At 43.6% G+C, this 21,969-nt stretch overlaps 2 protein-coding genes across 2 annotated transcripts in view; both read left to right on the forward strand.

Moving 5' to 3' along the window:
• The first annotated feature begins 3,437 nt into the window (after positions 1–3,437).
• On the forward strand, positions 3,438–5,699 carry LOC132984597 (tripartite motif-containing protein 16-like). Its single transcript, XM_061051446.1, has one exon. It carries the CDS (start codon positions 3,468–3,470, stop codon positions 5,133–5,135), a length of 1,668 nt encoding a protein of 555 aa, XP_060907429.1. The 5' UTR covers positions 3,438–3,467; the 3' UTR covers positions 5,136–5,699.
• A 10,798-nt stretch (positions 5,700–16,497) lies between these two features.
• Positions 16,498–21,969, forward strand: part of LOC132985375 (interphotoreceptor matrix proteoglycan 2-like) — a 52,025-nt gene continuing 46,553 nt past the window's right edge. The window contains exon 1 of the mRNA XM_061052726.1: positions 16,498–16,790. Within this exon, the coding sequence (XP_060908709.1) occupies positions 16,727–16,790 (64 nt within the window). The 5' untranslated portion in view covers positions 16,498–16,726. The remainder of the gene's footprint in view (positions 16,791–21,969) is intronic.

Below are 21,969 nucleotides of genomic sequence, written 5' to 3' on the forward strand. Positions count from 1 at the left end.
GGGTGGAGATACCAGGGGAGGGGAGGGGATTTTTTTTTTTACCAGAAACCCACTGTGACATCACAAGGAGAGCACATTTGAAACAGAGCATTTTTCTCTGTGTTGTAAGACTTAAGCAGACCACAAACAAAGGACTGGATGGTTTATTTCACATGTTGTGGGTCAGTAGACTCTCAGGTTACCCAGATATATGTTCAGAAACACTGTAGAAGAGGATTTTTCAGAATATGTCCTCTTTAATATACAATTCATTCCTGAAAGGATGCATCTAAACCATACTGCACAAAACCTGCAAGTTAGTATCCAGACTGAAATGTTCAGTCTACTGAGGAGGACCAAAAAAATACCTACTGAATGACCACAAGGGTTCATTCTACTGAAAAGTCTGCACTCCATACTGAACTGTGTCTTTACGGAAAGGGCCGCTGTCTGAAGCGCTGTTACAGATACATTTGATCCGAGCATTAAAGAACATTGAGTGTGCAGACTTTCTGTTGTTAAACTATTCACCACAAGGATGTAATCATGAAGCTTACTTGTTCAGTTGTTCGGTTTTTGGAACTGAAAATGAAACATGGCAAATCTGGATATTTGTGGATTTGTAAAACATTGAAACTACATTGTTAAATAAAAAGATGAACGTCTGCTGCTCCTTAAAATGTCAAGTAACTGCATGCAGATTAAAACCTTTAAGAAACCTCAGCTGCTTAAAGGGCAGTGTGTTTTAATTTGAAGTATGGAAAGAAGTTAACTCAAAGGAAGAAGGCCACAAGCTGTTTGTTGCTGCTCGTTGAGTTTAGGGTCAGGAGTGTGGAGGTCTGATTGTCTCTGATTAAGACCAGGTGGGAGGAGTCTATAGATGTACCTTAGTGAGTCAGAGGATGAACCTGTTTGTGTGACTCTAAACAGCATTTCTAGCTTGTCTGAGTTCAGTTTGCTGTCCACTCTCCTGTCTCTAAAACAAAGGCACAAAGAGCCCAAGAATATCCTGAACTAGAAAAAGAACTACAAGTGAAAGCAACTGCCGCTGATGGCCTAGCGCAGGGGTGGGCAAATGGCGGGGGCTACATGCGGCCCCCATCAACCTTAAACGTGGCCCTCAGGTCAATTTTTACATATCAATTAATTGGAAACATGAAGAAAACATGAAATCATGAAAACCAGAAACATGTCCATAATAATGTTTGATCACTGGTACATGTTGAGTTAAATTTGAGACATAATTGACTGTAATCGTTTTTGTATTCTACAATTTGGCCCCCTGGCAGTGAGAATTAAATGAATGTGGCCCCTCCTGTGACCAAAGTTGCCCATCCCTGGCCTAGCGATTTGTTCGCGACCCATGCATGGGGGCTATAGTCCTTTGAGCGGGCAGTGTGGGTTCAAGTCTGCATCTCGTCCCCCACTCTCTCGCTCTCTCCCTGATTTCTTATTCTCAGCAATGTGCTGCTTCTAAATGGAGGCATAAGGGGCCCAACAATTAGATTATTAAAATAAATTGAAAGCCAAGGGGCGCAGATGGCCTAGCGGTTACGTTGTGTCCCATGTATGGAGGCTGTAGTCCTCCAAGCGGGCAGCCCGAGTTCGGCTCCTCTCCTGCATGTCTTACCCCTCTCCCTCTCTCCAGTTTCATATCCACTGTCCTAACAAATAAAGGTAAAAATGTCGAAAATAATTCTAAAAAAAAAACAGAAAAAGGAATGAAAGTCACCGTGGCTGAATAGACAAAGAAACCTACCGAGACTCAAACCTCATCATCGAGGCGTTGTTGCCCCCAAAACCCAACAGAAATGAACAGCTGATGTCAGATGTCAGCTTCCGGCGTGAGCCAATCAATCTTCAGCGGCTGCAGAGAGAAAGCCTTTGACTTCCTGAAATCAAACAGAATGGAGGATGCCCAGCGTTATTATGAATGTTCAGCCTGAGCGCCGAGATGAAGCGGCGCTGAAGAGGGAATTCAAACACCTCGGCCGTGCGTCATGAAACACATCAGAACGTCCTCTTCATGTTTGTGAGTGTTTCCTCAGCTCATAATAAAACCTCCTGTATACTGTCTTTACTCCCTGGAGTACACTCAGAGGCTTAATTTTCCAGCTAATTGGGTAATTTCCCCTCCAGGATTCATAAATTCATTACATGCTCAATTAAACTTTTCAAATAAGACAACAGACGAGACTCGATCATGCTGAATATTAAAGTCTGAGACGTCATAATTAACTGTCGACGCAGAGACTCTCTGCTGCAGATACTTTTCAATACTGGTGGTGTGTTTTCTTTTCATCAAATGTCTCGTAATTAAGATATTTAAATCGTTAAATTAATTTAATTTATACGAGATTAATCCAAATGAGAAGGCAGTCTGCATGGTCATGAAAATCTGCTTCTGCTCCTCACTGCGAAATTCCAACAGTTGTGTGTTTTTCACGGAGCATCATCACAGAGCAGATCGAGCGGGACAGGAAGTCAGACACCGACAAAAAGTTTAAATCCGGGTAATTTTCAGAATAAAACAAAAAAACATTTTGACTCTAGAATGTATTTCACTGAACATCAACAAAACGTCACAGTACTTACTGACCCCATGGTAGAAACACAAAGTTCTAAGGGGGACGCCGGTAGCCTAGTGATTAGTGCGCTCTGTGTATGGAGGCTGTAGTCCTCCAAGCCGGGGGCCCCGGTTCGATTCTGACCTGTAGGACCTTTCCCGCATGTCATTATTCTCTCTCTCTCCCAGATTTTTTACTCTCTCCACTGTCCTATCTCTAAAAAATAAAATCTTAAAAAAGCCACAAAAATACCTTAAAAATACCTTCCTTTACGGGTTGTATTTGTCACATCTGCATGTAGATGACAGTACTCCAAGTTAAAGACTGTTACAGGAGTTGTTACGACAGCGTTATGTTTACGGCACTAGACTGCTTTACGACAGACAGAACATGCTTTTGCACTGCGTTATTTTCTCTCCTGAAAATGGAGCTGTATGTTGATCACCTACAATAAACCTGTGTGGTAAAAGTAACTCGACCCTCGATCATTCTACAATATTTAGAAGTTTTGTACCTCCTTATCCTGAGAGTATACTTTACTTGATGTTTATATTCAACCCTGCTTTTATTTTGAAATAAAGTGAGTGTGACACCTTTTCTAAAATCTGAAAGGAGAAGTGTTTTTAAAAGAGAAATGTTCTCTGTTGTAAACAAGTATCTCTCTCAAACCGCTCCTCTTCCTGGAATGAATCGTAGTTCGATCAGCCCTCCCTCTTCTTCCTGCTCTCAAACACAGCCTGCTGCACTCTGTCCTCATACTTCATGGTTCCCTCCCCTTTAGATCTACAGTTTGAGGATGGGTGTAACCAACAACACCTGCACAGTCACATGCACAAACACATGCTTTGTGGATCAGAGGTGAAACTTGTTTTCAGTTATGAGGAAGTGAATCTCAGACAGTCGTTGTTACCGAGAGGAGAAATGGCACAGAAAGGAGTTCAGCTGGACCGGGAAACCGTCTCTTGTTCGATCTGTCTGGATCTCCTGAAGGATCCGGGGACTCTTACCTGTGGACACAGTTACTGTATGAAGTGTATTAAAAGCCACTGGGATACAGAGGATGAGAAGACAGTCTACAGCTGCCCTCAGTGTAGACAGACCTTCACAGCGAGGCCTGACCTGAGGAAAAACACCATGTTGGCAGATTTAGTGGAGGAGCTGAAGAAGACTGGACTCCAAGCTGCTCCTGCTGATCACTGCTATGCTGGATCTGAAGATGTGGCCTGTGATGTCTGCACCGGGAGGAAACTGAAAGCCTGTAAGTCCTGTCTGCAGTGTCTGGCTTCTTACTGTGAGAAACACCTCCAGCCTCATTATGAAGCAGCTCCATTAAAGAAACACAAGCTGGCAGAGCCCTCCAAGAAGCTCCAGGAGAACGTCTGCTCTCGTCATGATGAGGTGATGAAGATGTTCTGTCGTACTGATCAGCAGTCTATCTGTTATCTCTGTTTAATGGATGAACACAAAGGTCATGACACAGTCACAGCTGCAGCAGAAAGGAGCGAGAAGCAGAGAGAGCTGGAGGTGAGTCGACAAAACATCCAGCAGAGAATCCAGGACAGAGAGAAAGATGTGAAGCTGCTCCAACAGGAGGTGGAGGCTATCAATGGCTCCGCTGATAAAACAGTGGGGAACAGTGAGAAGATGTTCACTGAGCTGATCCGTCTCATGAAGAAAAGACGCTCTGATGTGAAGCAGCAGGTCAGATCCCAGCAGCAAACTGAAGTGAGTCGAGTCAGAGAGCTTCAGGAGAAGCTGGAGCAGGAGATCACTGAGCTGAAGAGGAGAGACGCTGAGATGAAGAAGCTGTCACACACACAGGACCACAACCAGTTTCTACACGACTACCCCTCACTGTCACCACTCAGTGAATCTAAACACTCATCCAGCATCAAGATCCGTCCTCTGAGGTACTTTGAGGACGTGACAGCGGCTGTGTCAGAAGTCAGAGATAAACTACAGGACGTCCTGAGAGAGAAATGGACAAACATCTCACAGACAGTGACTGAAGTGGATGTTTTACTGCCAGAACCAGAACCCAAGACCAGAGCTGAGTTCTTAAAATATTCATGTGACATCACACTGGATCCAAACACAGCACACACACAGCTGTTATTATCTGATGGGAACAGAAAAGTAACACGCACGAGTCAGACCGATCCTTATTCTAGTCACCCAGACAGATTCACTGGATGTTTTCAGGTCCTGAGTAAAGAGAGTCTGAGTGGACGTTGTTACTGGGAAGTCGAGAAGAAAGGAATAGGAGTTTCTGTAGCAGTCACATACAAGAATATCAACAGAGCAGGGGGATTGAATGAGTGTAAATTTGGACGTAATGACAAATCTTGGGCGTTATATTGTAACAACAACAGTTATAACTTTTATTACAACAATGTCAAGACTCCTGTCTCAGGTCCTCAGTCCTCCAGAGTAGGAGTGTACCTGGATCACAGAGCAGGTATTCTGTCCTTCTACAGCATCTCTGAAACCATGACTCTCCTCCACAGAGTCCAGACCACATTCACTCAGCCTCTACATGCTGGACTCTGGTGTGTTGGAGACTCTGCTGAGTTGTGTAAACTGAAATAGACAGAAGTCATTAACGAGACAGATGTTTAACTTGCTGTGTTTTAAATCTTCAACTTGATTTTTATCCACGCTCGTTGCTGAGATCTGATCGTGGTCACCTGTCAATCAAACTTTATGGGCGGTACTTTGACCTCTTCTCGTCTGTTCTGTAAATGTTTGAGTGTCTTTAAGTGACACTCCTTCCTGTGTCTGTTTAGCCGTGGACTCTTTCACTGCTCAGGATGACTTTTGTTCACCTGAACTGACATTTCTCTGAGTGATAAATATCAACTTCTCTCCTCTCTCCATGTTTGATTATTTGTTTTCATACATTTATATTTTCTGTTGTTTCTGTTCTGATTCAGGAGTCTGAAGAGAGAGAGAGAGAGAGAGCAGCAAACTTTTCTTTCATGCTGATTTTCTCTTCTCACCACTTTGTACATTTGTAGAAAATCTATAAAATCAGACTTAAAGAAATGAGTTAGTCAGAATAAATGTTGTTGTTCATATTCAAAGTGATGTAAAAATGTCCTCTGAGGTGTTTTAAAAATGTAATCCTCCTGATTAAATCAATAAGGAGATAAATCATTGTTTTCTGTGAGTGGAGATTCTGATCAAACAAAGTGATTGTGTGGATGAAGTGAATGTGTTCATGAAATGATTGAACACACTTTACTGGTTTGATGTGTGAAGAAACTGAAGTTTAACATCCTGAATAAACTCACATGAACTAAATGTTTTCTTCTGGTCTCCATTGTAAACTATGGAAGCCCATTTCCACCAGCTGAAAAAATTAAAATAAAAACTTTTCTTTAAGATTTTTTTATTTTTTTGCTCATATTAAGTCGTAATTATGAGGTTAAAAGTCAAAACATTTAAAGGGGACATATTATTTAAAATCCTCTTCTACAGTGTTTCTGAACATATATCTGGGTAACCTGAGAGTCTACTGACCCACAACATGTGAAATAAACCATCCAGTCCTTTGTTTGTGGTCTGCATAAGTCTTACAACACAGAGAAAAATGCTCTGTTTCAAATGTGCTCTCCTTGTGATGTCACAGTGGGATTCTGGTAAAAAAAAATCCCCTCCCCTCCCCTGGTATCTCCACCCATGGACTCCCCCCCCCCAGCCTAGAACAAAACTTTTTCACAGGTCGGCCATTTTTATTCTCTCTACAGAGGAGTGATGTCTACGGGGAAAACTCCGGGGGGGGTCATTACATTTAAAGAGACACACACACCAAAATGGAGCGTTCTGAGAGAGCTGGTTTATACAGGGTCACAAACCTCCTCTGGTGCTTGATTCATGTTATATTTTGATCAAAGCACTGCACAGATGTTTCATTTAGACCACAGGGGGACTGTTTGAAAAGGTGGAGGAGGGGACTGTTTGAAAAGGTGGAGGAGGGGACTGTTTGAAAAGGTGGAGGAGGGGACTGTTTGAAAAGGTGGAGGAGGGGGACTGTTTGAAAAGGTGGAGGAGGGGGATCATATGTCCTCTTTAATAAACGACTAAAACAATCTCGATTTGGTCTTCATGAAAGCTCTTTAGCAGGTCCGTACGATGCGTTCATGTGCTCATTGATAAAGCGGTTTAAACACAGATTTAGCTGTTCAGCTGTCCTTGTAAAAACTCAGCATCGTTGTAAAGGTTATGTATGCTGGTAGAGAATAGAAATAAGCTGATTGTGGACAATTCTGCACATTTTCCATTAGTGATGTTTCAGGGACTCCCCCGTTAAATCCTGAAGCAGAGGCGTTCATCCTGACAATGTGACACATCGCTCTTTGTGATCAATGAAGCTTCATGACAGCCGGAACAATGGCCACATTCATTAGATACATGACATCTGCTGTCGATTAACACCTCTGCTTCCTCTTTATTAACAGAAAGTTCTTTAAGTGAATTAAAAAAGGTTTTTAGATTTGTTTTATAAGACTGCTCTCACTGCCAACTTTTTAAATCTGACAGATGTTGTCCTGATGACTTCAGCTGAAGATTGATTTCATTTAGTTTTGAGACGTTCACACGATGACTAATTATACTTTAAAGGAGCAGTATGTAACTCTGACTCCTAGTGTTTGAAATGGGTACTGCAGTCTAAATTCTAAACATCATAGAGAGCTGTCTCCCACCCTCCTCTCTAGAGTCGATGCTCACTCAGGTCACCATGTGGTGGACTCTGAAGCTTCAGTGTTTATCCAGCTCTGCATGGGTCTGTAAACCTTTCTGCGTTCTAACCTCTCTCTACACCTGGGAGCGATCGGGATAAACCTGCAGCTTCTTTATCGACAGGTGAACCTCGCCTCGCTCTTGTCTTGTTTTCATGTGGACGGACCCCGTTGTGTTTTTCCAAGGAGTGATGAGTACGGGACATTTTTTTCTCATATTGTGAATTTTTCAGCAAATAGGAACTCAGTGTGCCTCAGAGGCCTTTAAGAGTTGTCCTTGTGATCATGTAGAAGGAGCTGTTTCATCTCGTCTGAGCATCGCCATGGAGATGATTTGTGGACACCTTTTTACAGTTCAGTCTGAACGTCTTCAAAGCGAGACTGTGCATGATGAGAATGTTTACAGTGCCCAACAATCCGTCTTGATTGACACAGATATAAAATCTGATCTGTTCCATCTCTAAATTGAACAATACTTTATTCTTAAAATTTTAAAGCTCCTGATGAACGCTGCAGTAATAACGTTGGTGGGTTAAAGACTCGGGGACAGCAGGGGACAGTGTGACCAGGTTCAGCCTCAGCACACACACACACTGAGTCCTGCAGTCCCCGAGACGGTAAACAAACCTTTAAGCTCCGTGTTTGTTCTGTCTGCAGAGTTCAGTTTGCTCTGACTGTGGATCCGTCAGGTTAATGCAGGCTGAGGCTCCTCTTAGTGTGCAGGGCTGGACCTGAGGGAAATTCACTGTCAACTTAAGTTCAATTATAAATATACAGAGTGTGCATGAAGTGCAGATTATGTGCTAATGAGAGAGTGATCAGTTCCAGTGAATGAAACGAGGATACAAGCTCCTCCAGTTTGACGGTTCAGGAGCAGCTTTATGTTGTAAAAGTGATTCTTTTGTTAGACACACAGACACGTTATCTACTTGAAAAAGCTAAATGTTGTTCACACTCTTTGAATGTTGACAAAACTGGAATCCAGATATTTTTGAGATTTCTTTTTTGGGCTTTTTGTGTTTTTAATGTAGAGACAGGACAGTGGATAGAGTCGGAAATCAGAGAGCGAGAGAGAGGGGAATGACATGCGGGAAAGGAGCCACAGGTCGGATTCGAACCTGGGGTCGCACGGGGCGCGCACACTAACCACTGCGACACCAGCACCCCTGTCCAGATATTTTTTGAACTCTAAGATATCAGTCGTCGCCTCAAAAATCCATCCTCAGGTCGAGTCTTATAGCCTCCCTACATATTCCAAAACAAGCCGCTATAAAGGGTGGTTTCATATTCAGGACTTTAGGAAAACGCCCTAAAGCCCAGAGTAAAGGCCACAATAAGTCTGTTTTTTTCGTCCGAAATGGATGTTTAAAAAATTAAAATACGATCTTATGTTGCACGCTGACTCAGAAACGTTTGTCCGTCATCCGTGTGGTTCCAGTCTAAAGAGCAGCGTATCAAATGGGACTGCTGACATCCTGAAATACACCTGGAAGTGATCGGGATAGTTCTGCAGCTCCTTTATCGACAGGTGAAACTCTCCTCGCTCGTGTCTTGTTCTCATGTGGACGTACCCCGCTGTTGATTTGTTTTTTTTTTAAGCAGTGAAAGAAGCACAAAATCGAGACGTTTTGTCTCATGCTGCGAATTTCTGCACTTACTAGAAAATTAAACGTATCTGCCTCGATCTGCAAGGTGTCAGTGAGTAACGCTTTTTTTTCTCTTCAGATTACAGATCCCAAAAAAAATACACCCGAAAAAAAACAAAAAACAAAAACTGGATGTGCAAAGGAATTAAAGTCTTTATATGTGATGTTTCACACTTAAATATATAAATCAAGTATATCCTCTGAAAATAACTCTGTGAGTCATGACTGTCTACAATGGGTGTAACACCCGAGTCCCACTGTCTGTGATGTTTTCAGAGTTTTCAGAGTCCTATCTTCAGTTTGTTTACATCGCCCGGACGGCCGGCTGACTCCTCCCCTCGTGTATAAAAGTTGTTTAATTGAGGGACTAGAGAAAAGAAGAATAACATACTGTACTCACTGCTTAACTGTGTTTCTAGATCACGCTCATTTCAGGTAAATTTACATGCAGTGTGAAGATACGAGCAGAATAAAGATCGCTAGCATTAGCATGCTAACACAACAATGCAGCGCGAGTTGTTTTGGTTTCATGCTGGTGCTCAAGGGCGACATCTGCTGGATCAAAAAATCACATATAAAACCTTTAACTCAGATTTAACTAAGAAATCATCAAAACCTAATTTTGAAGGAAGCATGAAGAAGCAAAGCTGAGCTGTTCATTTTATCCTTCGAAAATAACTCAAATGATTTAATTCTTGATGAACAAAAAAGTTTCAGATTCATTTTTCTGTCTCTCTTGTTGATTAATGAACTAAAAGGTTTTACTCCAGTATTTTTCCAAATGTGATCCATCTCATGTGTAGGTGTTTTAAAAGTCGAAAGCTGGACTCATCCTCTCTCTCTCAGTTCAAACCCTGAGGATTGCATCAAGCTGCCGGCTCTTCAAACCTGTTTTTTTTCCGACTTGTAAAAAAAGACTTTTCAACACGTCACAGGAGACTCAGACGGCTTTGTGATTCTCCTCTCACAAGGTCACGGAGTGTGAGGAGAGGAAGAAAGGATTTGTCAGACAACTTCCTCTTCAGCGCGCCCGCTGAATGTTAAGGAAGTCTTCAGAGTTTAACAGCAGATGATAACAGAATTTATTTATAAAGAACGCTCACAACACATGTGGAGGCATCAGAGCTGTGCATGATGACACACGATGCAACACCTCTACAACCTTTACATCCGTCTGTCACAGCTGCTCCGTCAGAGTCAATTATTAAATAGATCTCTATATTTCAAATATCGATTTCAACCAAAAACAAAACAAACGGTCATATCCGCTGTCTACTGCGGGTGCTCTGTCTTCATCTTTATAAATAATATAAAACTAAAAGCTGGAACGTACTCACAGAGCGCCTGAATGTCAACTAAACTGTGCTCCGTTGCAGTTCCTCAAGTGTCCACTAGAGGCTGGCTGCAGAAGCACAGGAAGTCACATACACACCCATTCTAAAAAGCCTGTTTTTACAGCAGAGATTAACATGTTTACAGCCTGGTTCAAAAAACCAAATAGGTGTGATTAGCTCATGTCTCGATGGACACACACTGTACGGGGGGTGAATGTTTTGATGACTCATCAGTTTTGATTTGATGAAGGATAAGAGTTATTCACAATAAGGCGTGTAGCTGACCTGATTGACAGGTGGGCGCGGTGTAACGGTTTGTCAGGAGGTTTAAAACCCGCCTCAGCTCCAGCTCTCAGCCTGTCGTTAGGTTGACTGAAAGTTAGACTGAGACAGCATTTCCAGCATGGAGACCGCCATCGATGGGACTCCAGCGCCCCCTGCAGGAACAGACGGGTGATATTCCTTTTAGTTTTGCCGCCTACAGATCGTGTCTTGTACCCACATCCTCCTCGCTGTGCGTCTGATCGGGGAAATAAACGATCTCAAATATAAAACAAGCAGTAAAAAGTAACGGAGCAGTGTTGGTCATACAGCGGTTACACCGTTATCAACAGACTGTTGTCATGGAGACAGGACGGACTTGCAGCGCTTTTCTTCTCAGAGCACAAACGCTTCATGCAGGAGCTCCAGAGCATACAGCCAGCGCTTTACTGCCCGGGTGGACTCAGCGTACGGTTTGCTGTTAAAACGCAGTCAAGATCAGGGTTTTGCCGTACCAGACTGTACTGGACCCAAACCGGACCGCTTGGTGGACCGCTTGGCGGACCGCTTGGCGGACAACGTGGCGTCAATGAAGAGCTTTGTGATCCTCTATGCGTCTCTTCACCCGTGTTGTTGTCAGAGGAGACGTGTGCGGGGGTGTCTGCAGGATTATTTGTAGCGGTGAAAGGTTAAACAGAGCGGCTCGACGGACTAAATTAACGGGATTATCGGTCATTCTCGTCTGGCTTTCTTGTGGGAGAAAAGCCCTCATTGTGGATCCACCTGAGGACACGATCATCGTAACACAGGAGCGGAGAGTAAAAGCAGCAGGGTCATAAAAGGTTACAGGTTTGATAACGGGACTAAAATCTGATTCTAAGGAGGTAACGTTAGGGATTTGAAAACTGAATGATGTCACACTTTTTATTTAACTGATTTCATTTCTGTTCTGTTAGAATCCTTTGAGACGACAGTGTTGACTGAGTGGCTAATCGAATGTCAAACATTTGTAGATTTAGCTCAATTAGCTTCTTGAAAAAAAATCTTCAATACTTAAAGGGGACATATTATGAAAAATTCACTTGTACAGTGTTTCTGAACATATATCTGTGTAACCTGAGAGTCTACTGACCCACAACATGTGAAATAAACCATCCAGTCCTTTGTTTGTGGTCTGCATAAGTCTTACAACACAGAGAAAAATGCTCTGTTTCAAATGTGCTCTCCTTGTGATGTCACAGTGGGATTCTGGTAAAAAAAAAAAAAAAAAAAAAAAATCCCCTCCCCTCCTGTATTGTCTCTGGCAGCCATGTTTTTTTCCCAGGGGGCACGCTGACGAGTTGCCATGGAAGCTCAAAGTTGAACTTGTGTCGACACACCCTTTTCAATGAAAACAATTGAATAATTATGTGATTAGCCAGTCTTCCTGTTTGAATTTACACTGAGCGCCATTTAAAGGTGACATATCCTCCCCCTCCTCCACCTTTTCAAACAGTCCCCTCCTCCACCTTTTCAAACAGTCCCCTCCTCCACCTTTTCAAACAGTCCCCCTCCTCCACCTTTTCAAACAGTCCCCTCCTCCACCTTTTCAAACAGTCCCCCTCCTCCACCTTTTCAAACAGTCCCCTCCTCCACCTTTCCAAACAGTCCCCCTCCACCTTTTCAAACAGTCCCCTCCTCCACCTTTTCAAACAGTCCCCTCCTCCACCTTTTCAAACAGTCCCCTCCTCCATCTTTTCAAACAGTCCCCTCCTCCACCTTTTCAAACAGTCCCCTCCTCCACCTTTTCAAACAGTCCCCCTCCTCCACCTTTTCAAACAGTCCCCTCCTCCACCTTTTCAAACAGTCCCCCTCCTCCACCTTTTCAAACAGTCCCCTCCTCCACCTTTCCAAACAGTCCCCCTCCACCTTTTCAAACAGTCCCCTCCTCCACCTTTTCAAACAGTCCCCTCCTCCACCTTTTCAAACAGTCCCCTCCTCCATCTTTTCAAACAGTCCCCTCCTCCACCTTTTCAAACAGTCCCCCTACACCTTTTCAAACAGTCCCCCTCCTCCACCTTTTCAAACAGTCCCCTCCTCCACCTTTCCAAACAGTCCCCCTCCACCTTTTCAAACAGTCCCCTCCTCCACCTTTTCAAACAGTCCCCTCCTCCACCTTTTCAAACAGTCCCCTCCTCCACCTTTTCAAACAGTCCCCTCCTCCACCTTTTCAAACAGTCCCCTCCTCCACCTTTTCAAACAGTCCCCCTGTGGTCTAAATCAAACATCTGTGCTTTGGTCAAAATATAACATGAATCAAGCACCAGAGGAGGTTTGTGACCCTGTATAAACCAGCTCTCTCAGAACGCTCCGTTTTGGTGTGTGTGTCTCTTTAAATGTAATGAGCCCCGCCTCCTGAGTTTTCCCTGTAGACATCACTCCTCTGTAGAGAGAATAAAAATGGCTGACCTGCGCTAACATTTTGTTCTAGACTGGGGGTGGAGTCCATGGGTGAAGATACCAGGGGAGGGGAGGGGATTTTTTTTTTTACCAGAATCCCACTGTGACATCACAAGGAGAGCACATTTGAAACAGAGCATTTTTCTCTGTGTTGTAAGACTTATGCAGACCACAAACAAAGGACTGGATGGTTTATTTCACATGTTGTGGGTCAGTAGACTCTCAGGTTACACAGATATATGTTCAGAAACACTGAAGAAGAGGATTCTTCTGAATATGTCTCCTTTAAAGCTGCAGAAATTGTATCATTTGACGACACTACATCCACAGCTCGGCTACATTTATGAACACAACTTCTACTACTGCTGCAACTAATCCTGCGACTACTACTGTTAATACTATCACTACTACTACTATAACTATTTGTGCTCCTGCTGCTGCAGCTGTTGCACACAGTAAGACAAACAGAACAGAGTTGGACCAACAACCAGCCCCCGGATTAGAGATTAAAAGCAATTTCTAATCTCCCTTTGCTCGGCTCTTCACATTTATCCAAACTTGGTTTTGTCTGAGCTTCAGCTGACCTACAATAAGCTAATGCCTTCAACTTTCCCCCACTTGTTCACATCAATGAGGTCACTTGTTGCTGGCCGTCGTCCCCTTCAGACGCTCCACCTGTGGAGACGAACAGAGTGAAGAGCCGTGGCCTCTCTCTGCGTCTCTGGGAAAGAACGGGGGAGGGGAGAGTAAATCCACAGTCTTATTTCTGCTGCAAATCCTCAAAGAGACACGGCACACTGACCCCATCAGCCTCGCTCCACATTTCATCCTCCTCCTCCTCCTGGGGGAGTGAGGCCGAGTGCAGAGGTGTTACGGGGACGTGAAGTTTGACACAGATTCTGATGCTCTGCTTTTGTTCTGTTAGAGAAAGAACATCACATTTATTCACAAGATAATTTCAAGATTAAATCATGAAGCAAAATCTCTAGTTTTTGTTTTTGCACTTATCTCAAATCTTTTGTAATACCTTAAAAGCAGGGTTGGTAATTTTCTAAAACTAGCATGATTTTGAAAGTAGCATTCCCTCAGTGCTCCGTCTCCACCCCACCCCCAGCAGCTGAAAACAACTGTTTCAGGATCACATGGACATGCAGAGGCAGAGACTGGAGCCAGAACACTCTTCCAAGCGTTCCAGAGCCAGGAAGTGTAGCGAACTGTAGCACAGATCAGACTCACACTTGTTGAAGGAACTGGACTTTAGGGGTGAGTCCAGTACGGATTGCCTAGTGCGGGTGCGCCCTAAGTCATGTGCTCTGGAAAAGGACTGGAAAAGAGCCGTCAATTCCTCTCAGATCTTCTCGCTTCTTCTTCTAGAATAATCGGCAGGGTTGGTCATTTCCTCCAGATCCACTTTTTTCAGATTTTGGTGTAAATTGTCTTTAGGTCCTGACAGAAATTAATAACTCAGGTTCTCTGAAAAAGGAACAAAGAAAATCCATCATCTGTATCAGTTTGTAAGTCTGTAAAAACTTCGACCATGTCTGCCACGAGGTACCAATCTGATGAACCAATCAGACGCCTCCCTGTCTCCCTGCTCGCTCTCTACCTCTTGCGTGCTCTAGCTCACACTCAAAGCTCGTCACCGATGACTTTAGGAGTTTATACTGTGAGTTTACTGACCGCTGAATGAGACATGAGACGACGTAGTTTCTACACAATACAAGAGATGAGCTGAGGTCCGCTTCATGCATTTAAGTGAGGAGGCGTGGCTTTAGAGGGAGCACAGAGGGAATGCTACTTTCAAAATCATGCTAGTTTTTGAAAATGACCAACCCTGCCTTTAAGTCCCAAGTTACATTCAGATACAAGAGGGATTCAAATAAATGTCATGAAATAATTTAAACATGTTGAGGTTTTTTCATACAAACTTCCTTCTCTCCATGGACTTAAAGTATTCCATATTTTGAGACCCAGATTTCTCCGTTAAAGGTTCTTCAAGTCGTGAAGCAAACATCTTTTGTCTGCTGATTCCTCTGGGGAGTTACAGCCTGAGATGGCATAAGCTTCTGGACTTATGGGATTTAAAACAAAAGCATGAAAGTACATTCAACAGGGGATTTAAGTATTCATCTATTATTCCCTCAGACTTAGGCTGCAATGTCACAGGTTACGTCGGGACGACGTCTGCATCAGTGGATCCTGAACACCCGTTTTTATTTTTTATTTAAAAACAATGAAATGACAATACCCATGAAATATTTAAATTAATTCAATGTAGAAATGTGGAAACCTCAATTTGCATTTAACATAGGGGCTATATCCCTCACCTTATCTCTTTTATTGTCTGTTTTCTATTTTATTTTATTTTATTTTATTATTATATATGTATTTATATTTATTTTATTCTTTCTCTCTCTTATTTCATTGTTTTGATGTATATGTATGTCTTTTGTATTCATTTCTAAAGATGTTGCTGCTTCTTTTCTTGAGGGTAGTTCATTTTTTTGATTCATTCAACATCTTATATTGAAAACATTTTTGTTGAAATGAAATGACCAAATGAATGAAGCAACTCTTTGAAAAAGATAAAAACAAAGTATGAAATAAATAAATAAATAAAAACAATGTAGATAAAAAAATGAAATTCCATGAGACTTGATTATCAATTAAATAAGAATTTTTCATCTGATGTGACTGTGTGAACTATATAGGATCTTGCTGTTTATGCACAAATTATTATTATTACTATCGTCTATTTTTTATTTTTTTTAGTCTATGTTTTGTCATGCTGTCTTGTCTCCTTTTTTGTATGTTGTTGTTGTTGTTGTTTTGTTTTCATACTGTCAATGTTATGTCTATATGTTTGTCTTTTTTTGTGTGTGTGTTACTAAATGAAAATGCAAATAAAAATATTGGTTAAAAAAAAAAAAAAAAAACTTCTGCGTCTGATTTTATCTGTTTTTAAAGAAGATAATCTTGAAGTCTGTAAATGATGAAAAATAAGTTTGACTGCTGAATGCGATGCCTGGATCACCTTTAATCTGAACGCACGTGTTTCAGACCAGTAACCAGCATCAGAGCGCTGCTGAGCCGAGGATGTGACTTTACTGGATCAGTAGAGAGCGTGCACTTTTACAGGCGCTGTCCACGCCATCCAGTAGTGGGACTTTTATTGGTTTCAATGGAGCGCTGGGTCATGTCCTCTCCATGTTGCTTTCCAGGCCTGCTAAGAATAAAAAACACACCAGGGGAAACCCCAGTGCTCAGAGGCAGGGGTAGGCAGGGTAGGCAGGGGGGGGCATGTGCTGTTGGAAGTGGTCGCTGTGGTTGACAGATGCCCCCAGAAAGCCACTAACAGGATGACGCCAGCACTGCGAGGGCCACGGGGCAAAGCAGGATTATGTCTGAGCAGTAGATAAACAGATTATTCCCGAAACGGTGCCTACTTTTTTAACCTCGTCACTCGTGCCACACTTAACGGCTCTCAATGTCCCACAATCCCCCCCAGGACGGGAACGCCTTCCCCGCATCAGAAGCACATCCTGGACACTCTGGTCGGGAGCGTCTCTGCAGCAGATCAGGGCCCTGAATGATCCGAGGTGTGCATGCAAAGTCAACCTGCTGCTGCGACCCAATGAGCTCCACCTGACCTAGACGACGCCCCCCCCCCCCCCCCCTCCCGCCTCCCCTCGCCCTGCCTGCCTTCCTGCTGGGCTGCCTCCTGGATTTATTGATATTTTGGGAACTCATCCACCACGATGCTTTGGGAATTTGGGCTCATGCTGCTGGTCATCCTCGCTCCGCAGGCTGCTGGAATTAAAGGTAAGCCTGGTTTTGTTCTCAAAGCTACAATCCTCTGAGCCTCGACTCTCCGAGCCCCTTTACAACTTCAAAAAAAAAAAAAAAAGATGCTTTTCCGCTTCTACTCTCTGCAAACAGAATAACGCTCTTTATTCCCACCAATAGATTACAGCAGTGAGAGATGCAGGGATTTGAAAAGTGTTCTCATCAAGTACTAAACTTGGGTCTCGATGCACGGCAAAGCCTATTATGATTGCGTAAGGACCTGGCTGTCAGAGGTGTTGGACCCTGTCACCGTTTCACCTGAGGAGAAGGAAGGCATGAAGTTAAAGAGGACATATCACCCCCCTTCTCCATCTTTTCTAACAGTCCCCCTGTGGTCTAAATGAAACATCTGTGCTGTGCTTTGGTCAAAATATAACATGAATCAAACACCAGAGGAGGTTTGTGACCCTGTATAAACCAGCTCTCTCAGAACGCTCCGTTTTGGTGTGTGTGTCTCTTTAAATGTAATGACCCCCCCCCCTGAGTTTTTCCCGTAGACATCACTCCTCTGTAGAGAGAATAAAAATGGAGGACCTGAGCAAAAGTTTTGTTCTAGTCTGGAGGTGGAGTCCATGGGTGGAGATACCAGGGGAGGGGAGGGGATTTTTTTTTACCAGAATCCCACTGTGACATCACAAGGAGAGCACATTTGAAACAGAGCATTTTTCTCTGTGTTGTAAGACTTATGCAGACCACAAACAAAGGACTGGATGGTTTATTTCACATGTTGTGGGTCAGTAGACTCTCAGGTTACCCAGATATATGTTCAGAAACACTGAAGAAGTGGATTTTTCATAATATGTCCCCTTTAAGTAAATCCTTCATCTTGAGTCACTGTGAGTAAAACGTGTGCCAACATGTCCACACTGCAGCTGAAAACTGAAAACATGGATAATAGCAGAGTTTAGTAGATGTAATGCCACTATAGTGACATTTTGACAGTTTGAATTACAGCGCTCTGCAGGATTATTTCAGGGCGAAAAGGCTTTGAAGAGGACAGAAGAGAAAGGGCTTTTAATCTCCCAGCTGAGTGTTGCATTAAAACAAAACATCCTGCAAGCGTAAAAAAAACACTTCAGAACCGTCCCTGCAGCATCGCCCGCTGAATTACAACACCCACTCTGGATGATTCTGTCCTGAACACGTCTGTGGGCTGTGCCGATCAGACCTGTGTGTACACTACACCGCTGTTTGGTGCTCGAGTACGGCGAGTGCTTTTATTTATAGTCTGCATCGGGGAATGGAGAGAGAGAAACCCCGAAACCCTGGCAGGAAGATGTGTATCACCAAATACCACCAACTCGTCTCCAATCGGCTCACACGGCCGCAGATAACAGAAGGAGACGTAAACAGCTTTATAAAAGGAAAAGATACATGAAAATAACCCCGATGCTGTTTAATCTTGAGCCAAGAGATTTAACCATTTAGTCCTTCCTGAAAGTGAAGTCTGACACCTGGATCTGCAGAGAGGTAACTGCTGGTTGCTATGGCAATAACAGCTGTTGACAAGAAGAAGAAGGTATACTTTATCAGTCCCACGAGGAGATAATACCTTTACAAACACACACACACACACACACACACACACACACACACACACACACGAGCTATGGATGTGACACTAGACCAATATCAAGACCTGAACGGGTGACCCCTCTGGTTCCCAACCCAAGTGTGGAAATTGGTTTTGGTAGCTGGAGAGGCGCCGGGTAACTTCCTGAGCTCTGCCTTTGAGCAAGGCACCGGACCCCCAATCTCTACATTAATGCACGTCCAGACAATCCTGTTTGTATTTCAGACTTTGTCTCAATAACGGAGTGTAAAAGTATTGTCTTGTCGTGAGATTAATAAAAGTTACTTTCTTCTTAGAGACTAAATCGACGTTCCCAAATAGTGTTTTTTGTTTTTTACCCAAAGACTCTTCTTTCACTTTAAAGGCTTCATATGTGATGTTTTGATCCAGCAGATGTCGCCCTTGAGCACCAGCATGAAACCAAAACAACTCGCGCTGCATTGTTGTGTTAGCATGCTAATGCTAGCGATCTTTATTATGCTCGTATCTTCACACTGCATGTAAATTTACCTGAAATGAGCGTGATCTAGAAACACAGTTAAGCAGTGAGTACAGTATGTTATTCTTCTTTTCTCTAGTCCCTCAATTAAACTACTTTTATACACGAGGGGAGGAGTCAGCCGGCCGTCCGGGCGATGTAAACAAAGTGAAGATAGGACTCTGAAAACTCTGAAAACATCACAGACAGTGGGACTCGGGTGTTACACCCATTGTAGACAGTCATGACTCACAGAGTTATTTTCAGAGGATATACTTGATTTATATTTAAGTGTGAAACATCACATTTAAAGACTTTAATGAAATAAATAGAGAAAAGTGTAAATTCATCACATTCATGATGAAGCTGAAAACAGGAAATGTTTGAGATTTTTGCTCCTTCTGACACCGTTAGTGAGTCAGTAAACATTCAGTACGGATTGAGCCGATTGTTCCAAACTCCTTCCTTCCTCGTTTATGTCCCCGTGTTTCTAAAGGTCATGTTGTTCTGAAGAGAAGAGGCTGTGCAGTAAACAAAAAAGAAAGATGTCCTCCTGCAGAGAGAACAGCTCTGAAAATACTCCAAACAGGTTTCTGTTAATAAAAAAAGAACAGAGAAGAGGAGACAGAGAAGTCAAGAGAGCCGCTGGTTTTAAGTCCCTGGAAGTGAAGTTTGAAAACAAGGTCAAAAACACTTCACACAGACGGGCGCTTCTTAAACAGCACACATGCACTTTGTGTGAATAATTTATTATCCGCCATAAAACTTATTCTAGTTATTCAAAATGTTTGTGAATGAAACCTGCAGACCAGTGTGTGTGTGTGTGTGTGTGTGTGTGTGTGTGTGTGTGTGTGTGTGTGTGTCTGGTGATCTTATTCAACAAAGGGAAAGGGATACTTCACCCATTAGCATGAATCTTTGTATCATTAGAAACCTGGTAGTATTTTTGAATGGTCGAGCATCCCGCCCTCATCTTTGTATTTCTGAGTCTGAAAAGGAGCTTCCTGTGACGCAAAATAAAACTACATTTATAGTGAAACTACAACGCTAGTTCCTCATATTTTTGACCACTGAAGCTACAGACCAATCACAGATCAGAGGGTGGGAACTCACTCCCAGAATCCAAACTTAACGTCCGCCATATTGCTTGGAAGCTACGCTAACAGGCTCAATGGAGAAAGATGATAATGAAAAATATATATATAGCGGTGAGACGGCTGCTGCTGACAGGCCGGTCTTGTGTCTTGGCCACAGCAGCCGAGAAATAAAACTGGCCTGTCGGCAGCAGCCGTCTCACCGCTATATTGCTGGCCGCCGCCGGCCGCCGCCAGCTCAGCAGCCAAGACATGATGCCTGCCTGTCGGCTGGAGCTGGGGCGGACTGGAGCTGGGACGGGCTGGAGCTGGGGTGGACTGGAGCTGGGACGGGCTGGAGCTGGGGCGGCTGGAGCTGGGGCAGACTGGAGCTGGGGCGGATTGGAGCTGGGGAGGACTGTAGCTGGGGCGGACTGGAGCTGGAGCGGATTGGAGCTGGGGCGGACTGGAGCTGGGGCGGACTGGAGCTGGGGCGGATTGGAGCTGGGGCGGACTGGAGCTGGGGCGGGCTGGAGCTGGGGCGGACTGGAGCTGGGGCGGATTGGAGCTGGGGCGGGCTGGAGCTGGGGCGGATTGGAGCTGGGGCGGACTGGAGCTGGGGCGGGCTGGAGCTGGGGTGGACTGGTAGTGTCGGTGCTCTCACTGTTTGTCTATGGACACAGACATAGAGTCTGTTTTCTGACAGGAATTTACAAGATCAATTCTGGAAGAAATCTCTGAATCAGTTGAGGAAACGGTCTCATGTGTTGAAGTAAATATGTCTGTAAATAGAGGACCTTAGTGGGAGTGGCCTGCGGTGCTGTGCATTCTGGGATTTGGTGTCTTTCATCCACAAAAAGACACTTTCTGTCTTTTCTCGGCCAAGAAGGCACCAACTTCAAAATGTATTTCACATTTCGACATATATGACCCGATGTCAACACAGATTCATGTTTCATGGTGAAGTATCCCTTTAACGTTTCAGTTCAGTGGAGAGCAGCGACCTGTGTGTGTATGTGGAGCTCACGCTGTGTCTGTCCTTCTCCAACGCCGAAACACAACGTCTTCTTACAGACTGGGACGCCAATATAATGCCGTCGCAGAATCAATATGAATGCACCTGTGGTTGGCTGGAGAACAGTCCAGGGTGTAACCCCGCCTCTCGCCCAGTGACAGCTGGGATCAGCTCCATGGATGGATATCTAATGAGTCTTCACTTGATATCATGTTGGGAGGCTCCTATGAATAATCTCATTTTTGGATCCTGAAGGTCTGTTTGAGCAAAATAACTCCAACAGGGGAAGTGGAAGTGCTGCAGGACAACTTCAGTAACCTGGTCAGAAGCGTTTTATGAAACGGAGGTCTTTGACGTTATCAGTGCAGAAGAACGCCATTAGTGGTAGTAGTCATTTTTCAGGCGTTTTTTTTAACGTTAGATTTGTGTTTTAAAAAATCCCATATCCATTCTCCAAGATCCCAGGTGATGTCTTTGAAAGTCGTATTTTGGTCTACTGACTGTAAAAAAAACCCACAATACTAAATTTACAATCATTTTAAGCAGTGGTTCTCAACTGGTGGGTCGGGACCCTGATGAGCATGTGCCTGGGAAAAAACACAAACAGTCAAAATCTTTTTTTTAAACATCTTAGTTTTGTTCATTTTCTTGCTTTGGCCAGATGTTTTGGTAAACAAAACAACATCTGACAGGAGCTACAAACTGCACAGTCTTTCCGTTAAATAAATCTGATTGGTTGAAAAATATCAGACATGTGGGTCGCTGTTTGTCAGTGAGGAGTTGGCGGCGGGTCCTGAGGCAAGACGAGTCGAGAAGCCCAGAATGTGAAGAGGCTCTTTAAAGCAAAATGTTTTCTCCTTCATCACTTAAAGCGGTTACATTTGATTTTTTTGGGTAGTGAACAAGAAACATTTAGACGGCATGAAGAGGGCGTGTTCCAGCCTCTGCAGAACAGATGCTTGATTTGTGTTCATTGTTTGAAACGTCTGCTCACAGTTGATGAAATGAAACACATC

The sequence above is a fragment of the Labrus mixtus genome, chromosome 12, assembly GCF_963584025.1.
Source record: "Labrus mixtus chromosome 12, fLabMix1.1, whole genome shotgun sequence".
Taxonomy (NCBI): Eukaryota; Metazoa; Chordata; class Actinopteri; order Labriformes; family Labridae; genus Labrus; species Labrus mixtus.